Here is a 10004-nt window from a genome sequence, read left to right on the forward strand (position 1 = left end):
TCAAACACGAGCCTAGCTTTAGAATAATATAAAGGAAATGGTTTCCTTGTGGCATTTCAGATCAAGCCTTCTAAAATTTATAATCAAATCTTCATGGACATTATTTTCTGGGACGATATTTTTCCATGTAATATCCATTACTTTAAATTTTTGTAATGAGCATATAGTTTTTTAAAACTACAGACAAAGAAAAAATATACAGAAGAAAATTAAATTAGCCCATAATATTACCATTTACTGTAGGATATTAATCTTTCATATACATTTTCTAAATTGTGATGAGAGGGATTATGTAGTTTTTTATCCTGCTTTCACTTAGCATTACACTGTTTTCTAGTTTATTACATATTTTTTACCAAGTTTAAGAATTGTATTTCTTTGAATGAAAAAAGCATGCTTTATTTTAATTATTCCTATAGTTTTGGAAAATAAGACATACCCAGTCTTTCCATATTGTCACAAATAATATTTCGATAAATATCATTTGCTTTAATCTGATTATTTCCTCAGGCTGATTTCTAGACAGGGAGTTTCTAGATCAAAAGGGCACGGATGTCTTAAAATCACATGTATCACCAAATTGCTTTCCCCAATTGTACCTACACAGGAAAAACACACTGTTATACTTAAGCATTTTTTATTATCAAGTCAAAAATAGAACAATAATTTCTTCCCCTGTATTCAAAGTGATTTATGCACCCTTCTATCAATAGTTCCCTCTTTCTTTCCCTCTTGTCCTCCTTCTGCCCATCACAAAAATAGATAATGTATATTCTACTTTTTCTTTCTGGGATTTTATGTTATTTTATAATTACCTTTTTAAACATCTGTTTGACTGGATTAACATCTTTTGAAGCCTCTTTTTATATTGTGAATTCCTATTTGTTATTCTTTGCTCAGCTATTACGTATGTGCATATATACTTATACATGCATGTGTACATATACTTATCTGGCACACAGACACCTTTTGGTTATACACATGTGTATCTTTAAGTTTTTAATTAAAAGATGTAGGTCCTGTATTTTATGAATTCATGAATACCTGAGAATATCTTTCTGTTGCTTTGTTACATAGGAGCTACTTAATTGGGAATAATATTTATGGTTTGTCTATAAACTAATTTCAATGGGCATTTGGGGTGGCTGTAAGCTGTGGAGCTAATGTGGTTTTGCTCCTTGTTGGGCTATAAGTATTCAAACAAGCCCCCCATTTTTGCCTTCACTATTTTTATTCAACTCTTGTGCCAATGGACGTGTGGATTGTTTTCCATTAACTCTACCTGGAAAGTGATGAATCCTTTCGATGTGCATAATCACGTCCTTATTTTTTCCCCTGTGCTGAAATATTTCTTTATCCCTTTGTTTGTTGTTTGCATTTCAAATCTTATCAAGTACTCAAATGCTCTCATTATTTGGCAAACCAATATTTTCTGGCCTGTTTATCAATCATGTCTGCATTCCTTTTCATCCTTATCCTTTATTTCTTAATTTAGTTACAGGTTAAGTTTATCCTCCTCAGGACTGTATGTATGTTTTCATTGTCAATTCTACTATTTATTGTATCTAAGGTAGGTTTTGTATTCTAAGAGAAACCAGTAGAATAGGATATTCATCAAGTTAGTAGTAACAATAGTTTAATAATGTCTTTGTGCTGAATGAGGTAGGAAGTTGCATGCTGAACAAAGCAAGGCTTGGGAAATAGACATTTTTCATAGATAATGTGTTAGGAATAGTGAACACTGACATCAAGGAAGATGTGGATATGGTTGTTTATTTTTTCTCCCTAGATTACATCATGTTTACTCTTCACTAACTGAATGATACATATACTAATTGACTTATACTGTAGAAATAGGAGAAGAGGAATATGTAAGTACCTGGCCTGGGTTGGGGAATTTGATTGTTTCCCAAATGAGATATTGAGAAATAGACTTTCACCTGTATGAACAATTCAGCGCCAATACACCAAAATCTGTTGCCTGTTGTCTCTGAAGCACCATTTCATGGTCAGGAGAGTCACCTTATAATAAAAATCACAGGACAGCAATAAATAGGTTTCCATTCGGTGAGTACAGTCTATGTTGCCTCGAAATTCTTAGCTCACTGAGCCCCGTCTTTATTTTATGTCATTTTATTATCTTGGCCGCTCACCCTATTATCTTGTAAAATCTAATTCTGCTGTCTTTTCATCTCAACATTTTTAAAAAAAATCTTCCTTCACATGTGTCAGAGAGACCACATCTTTCTGGATACTAGTGAACATGTGAAAGCTCTTTCTAAAATGCTTTCATATCTTTCTTATGTAAATAATTTTCAGAGTCACACCCTCTTTTACGATTAAGGATCATGTTCTCTCTCTTGTCCTACAGTACTTGTACATGGGTTCCATGGTGCATTTTTTCAGTTTACTCTGAAAAAAATCTGTCTGGACCTTTTCTTTCTGCCTTTGCAGGCATGCTGGGATACTGGAGTCTCTGTACAATAACCTCCTCTGTGTACTTGCTCCCAAAGCTGTTGCAGCCACTATGCCTACAGCATTTGACTTATGGTGACCATAGTTTTCTCTTAACTACTGCCAGCCCCAGTGCTACCACCCTCCATTGTTTTCTTGGAGTTAATCTCCAAAGGGATCCACAGAATTCCCCCTAGGAGTAATTCTAGTTTATAATCTTGTGATAGTGTTTTCACATTAGGTAACTAACTTTTCCAGTTCAGGGTCCAGAAATGATACAGGTATGAAGGTACTTCCTAAGTTCTTTCAGGTTGAGCAAAAACAATTTCACTTGACAAAAAATATATGTAAGATGCATGTCTCTTTTCCCAATCCATTTGTGTTAGCCTTATATTGAGGCAATACCTTAATACATAAGTAAAATATATTGAATGTTGGAAGTAAGAGTACCATAGAAAAAATATAGCTGAAAAGAGGGATAAAGAATCGATAATCTTAGTTTCCCATTTTTAAGTGGTTTAAGATTTCTCATCATAGTTATTTATATGGAAAATAGGATAAAGCTAGTTTAAATGGAAGCAGCTAGTATTTGTATTTGAAATAACTTTGAAATCACAAGCCAGTGACAACTACATTCAATGATTAGAGATCAGTATTATCAATCTCTGCCTAACTGCCTATTCTAATATTTAGTGTGTATAACCTAAGAACTGTACACTTAAAAGTCTTGAAGTTTGGCAAGAGAAGAGAAAATGAAAAATGGCTTCACCTTGTAAAGTGATCTTCCTTTTGAAAAGAGGTATATAATACTCTGAAAAAGGCCATGCTTGCTATTTGGCAGCCATGATGGATGTATGTACTTAAACTTCTTGTTTAACACTTACAATGCCTCCATAAATGAAGCATTATTTATGCCTCTGACAAAGATGAAGAAACTAAGGCTTAGACAGATTTAATAACGTGACCAGGGAACATAGCTAGTAAGTATCAAAACCAGGATTTGAACCTAAGTCTCTTTGATACTGAAGTCTTATTTGTCATCACTACACCTTTCCGCTTCAACCTCTGACTTGAGATAATCAGAATGAACAAAATGACAAGTCCAAGCTGCTTTCTAAGGCTTGCACCTGATTTGGTCCTGCCTACCTCTCCAACTTCATTTGAGACCCAGTATCCCTGAGTCCCTGCTCCCAGCACCCACTGGCTTCCTTCTGTTCCTCCAACAGCACATTTCAGGACCTTTGCATATGGTGTTTTTGCTGCCTGCAGTGTCTGGCTCCCTTTTCTCTATATGGTTTCCTTCTCTTCCAAGTCTTAGCTCAAATATCACTTGGTCGGAGTCTTCTTCCGGAGTCCTCACGTGACATAGCTGCTCCTCCCAAAGTCTCTCCTATTACCTGTTTACTTCATAGCATGTAGCCAATATGAAACCAATCTGTTCATGTATTTAGTATGCCCCTTTGACAGACTGTAAGCTCCTTGAGGTCCGTGGCTTTCCCCCTCTTGGTGATTACCATATCTGCAGCACTTAGAACAGCTCTTGGCATCTAACAGATGTTTAAAAATAGTTGTTAAATGAAGAAAAAATGAATAACTTTAAGATCTGTACATTTATTTCTACTTGGGAACAATGTATTTAGTTTTTCTTGGCTGAACATATTTGAGAATTCATGTATTTGATAGTGTCAAGTGTTCTAAATCATGGTTTAGCCTTGGTCAGGACACTTAAAAGCATAACCACGTATGCTGCAACTTCCTGCAGTAGCACAGATTTCCGCTTTGTTTTTAACAATCCCAGTGGTCTTGTTTAAATAACTATTCAGTAGTCACCTGAAAATAATTGTTTATTCAATAAGCATAAAACTTCTTAGCTAATTATCTATAACAGAATTACAGTATCTTAGAATCATAACAGATTTAACTAGACAAGGACTTAGTATACCCTCTAGTCTAGGGAACATTTTGGAAAGGTAAAAAGGCTTTTCAAGGCCACATGGGTAGATCCAGGATTAAAAGAAATCAGGACTGGTCCCTTTCCATTATATGGGGTCAACGCCCATCTTTCTCCCAGCCCCTCACCTTATTGTAGTGAATATTTCTATAAGAGCAGTACATCATGTATAGCGTTTCATAAGAAATCTACATTTCTGAAAGGAAAATATCACTGTTAATCAAAGTTCCCAGTTTATTTCAAATCTGTAGAAATGGAACAGTAGCTTTCATGGGCGCCTTAACATTGAAATCATTGCATACTATTCCATCGAAGGCTGCTATAATGTAGAAGCAGAGGCCTGCAGGGTAGCCTTCAAAACAGAAAGGGAATAAAATACCAGATTCAGGGCAAAACAATATAAAATGATTTGTATAGGTCGTATTTTCTCCAGGTTAGCAAAGGAAACACCAGTGCATACGAGCCTTGTATGCAGAAATCACAAATTAAATCCATTGTAATAATCTATGGATTTTTCTGCTTACTTCTCACATGACACATGAATTCTTTATTCTTTTTTTTCAGATACGTTTCAGGAAAATAGTTTGATTTAGAGAAATAAATTTACATATACATGTCTATAGAGCAGAACACACCATACTTTTCATGTCTTTTTAGAAGCCAAAGATTTATGTTTAAGAATTAAAAAAAAATCACATATACTGTTTTGTGTGTATATATGGAGCTGAAGAAAAATGGACATGTCCATTAGTGTATACAGGTACCCAGTGAATATGGGTATATATTATATTTATATAAAATATTCTATACAGTTTAAAAACATTACTTTTGCTGGAACATGACTGTCATAAGACCAGTAAAATCAAGAACTGTTTTGTCTATTTTTTTTCCAAGAAGGGCAAAAAAAATTGGAAAAAAGAAAAAAAAAAACCCAAGTTAAAAGAACAAGAAAATTAAGCCCTTCTTTCCGGGAAGAAAAAGAACCGAAAGCCGAACCAAGGGAAACAACCGTCCCCTCCGGGAATTGGTTAAAAAAACAACAAAGGATATGAGAAAAATAGTATTTACATATGATTGTAAGTCACAGAAGCAGAGAATCCTAGAACCGGAAGGGAACTAGGGATAATCTTTCGAAAATACTCCTTGTAGAGATAAGGACAGAGTCTCAGGATGGTGGGGACCGTGGTAGCGAGCTTTCATCTGTCTTTGTCTGCTTGTACAGGAATACATGGACTCCAATAAATACATTGAGCATCTGCTGAGTCAACTCGAAGAGCAACACAGGAGTCTCTGGAGGTGAGTGTAATTCATGTTCTTATTTGTTTGTTCATGCAGCATCCTTTAGAGCTTTGCTGATCTAAAATGTTTCAGTTAGACTACAGAACATATGTTAAGTTCTTGTCTCGCTAAAAACTGTTAGATTCTAAGAAACTGTTGTCCTGGAATGGCAAAGCTGTAATGTGGAAGCCAGAACCCAAATTCTTTGATCCTTGCTTACTTCAAGATCTACTTAAGTTTTTCTCTAGTTAAAAAGTAGAACATTGCTGCTTCAAAGTCCAGCTTCTCTTCACATTAAAGGGGAATATTTTAATAATGCTGTTGTACAGCTACCCAATATTTAGTTTTTATTCTACATAGAGGGTTCTGACACTAGGTAAGGAAAATATCTGAGAAGGTTTCTGCATGCATATTAGAAATGGTAGATTAATATCACAGAAGTCATATTGCCAAGTTATTCATTCCCTGGGGCCTCTTAGGAATTGAGATTGGCAAAGATGGTTGTAATATTATTATTTAGCTTTTTAGAACACGTGCCATTATGTCTTTTGTAGGTACTGCTATAGAACTTAAATTTCCTTTTTGAAGTTCCTATAGCTCTTACTTACTCTTTGAAATAAGTATGCTGGTACTTAAATATATGATGCTTCACATTGTACCAAAATTGTTTTATTAAGTACATTTGTCTCACCAACCCTCAGTAAGCCCCTAAAGTCATTAATTAATTAATTAATTAATTATTGAGACAGAGTTTTGCTCTTGTTGCCCAGGCTGGAGTGCAATGGCAGGATCTTGGCTTACCACAGCCTCTACCTCCTGGGTTTAAACAGTCCTCCTACCTCAGTCTCCCATGTAGCTGGGATTACAGGTGCCCACCACCATGCCCAGCTAATTTTTCTTATATTTTTAGTAGAGATGGCATTTCACCATGTTGGCCAGGCTGGTCTCGAACTCTTGACCTCAAGTGATCCACCCGCCTCGGCCTCCCAAAGTGCTGAGATTACAAGTGTGAGCCACCGGGCCCAGTCCCTTTATTTCTTTTCATCTCCTTGCAGCATGGGGAGAGTGCCCTCTCTGTACACAGAGATGGCAGGTAAATATTTACTAACTCTCTTGTTTTCTTGCTAGACCTCATCCAAATCCATCACCATGGGGCTCCTTGCCAGGCTAGGTTGCCTCTTCTTGTTGCACCATTGTAAAAATTCTAATAACCTCGAACTGTATCTTCTTTCAGGAGGTCTAGGTCTTGGGTAAAGTACTATATAGTTTAATATGTTATATTCTTACATTCGTTTTTCTACTGGAAGACAGACCTCTGATTATAGTAACAGAGAATATTGTATTTCTATACATAGAAAAACTGCCGGTAGGATACAACAAAAATTCAATGAAGTCTGTTTGACACTAATGGACACACCAGTTAATTTTATGTAATTGATGCAATATTTGCTAGATTTGTTTTTGAGAACTACACCCTGATTCTGATAGTTTTCTTTTGCGAACCAATGTATTAATTAAATCAACAACAATGTATGTATGGTTGTGTCCTTTTAATTATATCTTCTATAGATCTCTTGGAAAGTATATTTTTAAAACTGTATAACCGATATAATGTTTTATTTCAACTATTTATATAGAATATTTTATTTTTCCCATCTTCCTAAAGAAAAATTTACAAAAAAATAATGAATGCCATCTGATGAAAGAAATTTAGAGTTTAATTTGGTTAGTAAGTGTATCTTACATGCATATTATAGATGAATAATGGTTTCATGGGCTCTTTGAACCAAAATAACCTGCATGGAAAGGGCTATTTTTCTTACTTTCTTGAGGTAGCTAATAAAAACCTAGGTCTTCTCAGATATGATTAAATTAAAATTTTATTTCAGGCATGGAGTTAACATAAAGTGAGAGCTTAGAATTTTGTGTATAGTTACTTCCATTTTCCTTCAGAAATGGAATTATTACTGCTGAAGAAGCAAAGCCTTATATATAGTGTCAGAGGATCTAATAAAAATGCTCCATTTAAATAACAATAGAAGGTAATAATGACACTTGGATAGTCAGAATAATTCCAGTGAAAAGATGGAAATGGGTGGTATTGAAAGAAAATGAACCCCAATAATAGCAGATTTATATACTATTTATTGAATCATGAAATTACTTTTGATTATATTTTTGCCAACAGATCCTGACTTCACTGACTTAAAGTGACAGGCTTTATGATGGTTATTACAATATCATAACAACAACTGTAGCCAAATTGTTTTTAGAGAACAATATGTGAGTGACAGTGAACAGTGTAGGAAATCCTTTCTGGTTATGATTAAATTTTTAAATGCTTATTCATAAGTTAGAATAGAATCTATGATATACAGAGGATCATGGGAATAGCACGTCATGTTCACAAGCACAACCAGATTGCCTGAAGTTAAACAAATGCTCCCATAAATCAGTATAGGCTCCTTCTCTGATTTTATATGCCTTTGATTTATGGCTGCTACCACTGTCATGGAGTAGTGGGCTCTTTGTCATTGCTGCTAATGTTAACTGATGGCCTTCCATTTATACTGGAGCTAACTTATAACTTAGAGTCAAGTTCTGAATATCTAGATCTTCCAATAATAATAGTGGTCAGGATTAATTTATGGCTACCACCTTTGAGGACTGATCAAAAGCATGGTTGAAACAGAGCATACTCTTGTTGCCACTTGGTCAATGATAAGACTTGCATAGATAATATAGGATTCGGTGCAAAGATTAAAACGTTTCCTTTTCTTCATGGAGGGGGCTGCTAGCCTTTCACCAACTTTAGTTGGTTCTTATAGCATAACCATCTGCTGTGACAAAAAAAAATATGTTGCAATAACACTTTTGAGATAACTGGTTATTTTGGGGTCCTGTCTAATATTCTACTGAAATAGACCTATAATCTATCTCTGGGTTTTCAAGTTGCAAAGGAATTTGTGGAGTTCATAAATAACTGTCTAGCAGGGAGCAGTCCTATCACTCAATTGTCTTGATAGCAACAAATCATTCCTAAAGAGGAAAACGCAGAATTCATCTAAAGAAGAGAATGGAGTCAGAATCTAGAACTTAGTCTAAGACTTGAGTATCAGTTGGGGTGAGTTTAATCTGCTGTGTTTCTCCCTGCTTGATTTAAAACACACACACACACACACTGCGACAACCTGTATACTTGTTCAGGTTGAAACACAACCATAATTTCCTGTACCTTTATTTGTTCTAATGTGAAAAGTTAATATGTGGAGAAAAAGGATTTTTTTATACCAGTTTTTACTATTTCTGATTTGGCTAAATATATTTGTGACTGACAAGAAACGTAAGAAAAGAGTGCTGAAAATGTCTTTCCTAATATGTGATAAAAAAATCTTTATCCATTTGTGGCCTCATATTAAGAGTTTAGAATAAACAGACAGTTGGAAAATACAAATTGAATTTATGAATACTTATGGCATTGAAATTACTTTCAAGCCACAAATGTAAAATTATGTATAAAAAAGTGAGAGCAGCATACTACTGTACAATAGGAAGAAAACTGGACTGGAGGTTTTGGGGACTTGCACTCTTGTCTGGCCTGCAAAAGCTGGCTGCTGGATAAGAACTCCGAAATGGAGTTTTCTTATCTGTGAAAAGAAGGTATTAATATAGCTAGTATTTAAGATTACTCAGCACTGAGATTATGAAACGGTGTCTAGAGTATTATATTGCATTTATAAAACATGTTTTTAATAACACTTAAATATTATGCAATGATACAGCTACATAATACATATATCATAGAAAACTTCGAAGAACATGAGGATAAATGACTAATGTAACAATCTAACAAGTTGCCAGTAGCTCAAGAAGACAATGTCCAAGTATTCACTTCAGATATTCTTTCTTTTTGTGTTAATGGGAGACTGGAGTTTTACTACTACCCAAATCAGCCTCCTCCAAGATTCAGAGGCCAGAGGTTTTAGAAGATAGTTTGATGGTGGGGGTAGGGATATTAGAGAATGGGGAGTGCTGATTGGTTGTATTGGGATGAAATCATAGGGAGTCGAAGCTGTCTCCTTGCGCTGAGTCAGTTCCGGGGTGGGGGCTGCAAGACCTGAGGAGCCAGTTCACCGCTCTGGGTGGTACCTGTTGATCCATGAGAATGCAGGATCTGAAAGACACCTCAAATACCAATCTTTGGTTTTGCCATAATGATGTTACCCATAGGAGCAACTGGGGAGGTGAGGAATCTTGTGGCCTCTGGCTGCATGACTCCTGAGCCATAATTTCTAATCTTGTAGTTAATTTGTTAGTTTTA

At 35.4% G+C, this 10004-nt stretch overlaps 1 protein-coding gene across 3 annotated transcripts in view; it reads left to right on the forward strand.

Annotated features, from left to right (window-relative positions):
* Nucleotides 1-10004, forward strand: part of NCKAP5 (NCK-associated protein 5) — a 904755-nt gene that overhangs the window by 240563 nt on the left and 654188 nt on the right. For all 3 annotated transcript variants that reach the window (XM_011970297.1, XM_011970296.1, XM_011970298.1), the window contains exon 2: nt 5628-5701. In XM_011970297.1, the coding sequence (XP_011825687.1) occupies nt 5628-5701 (74 nt within the window). The remainder of the gene's footprint in view (nt 1-5627; nt 5702-10004) is intronic.

The sequence above is a fragment of the Mandrillus leucophaeus genome, unplaced genomic scaffold, assembly GCF_000951045.1.
Source record: "Mandrillus leucophaeus isolate KB7577 unplaced genomic scaffold, Mleu.le_1.0 Scaffold94, whole genome shotgun sequence".
In the NCBI taxonomy this organism is placed as follows: domain Eukaryota; kingdom Metazoa; phylum Chordata; class Mammalia; order Primates; family Cercopithecidae; genus Mandrillus; species Mandrillus leucophaeus.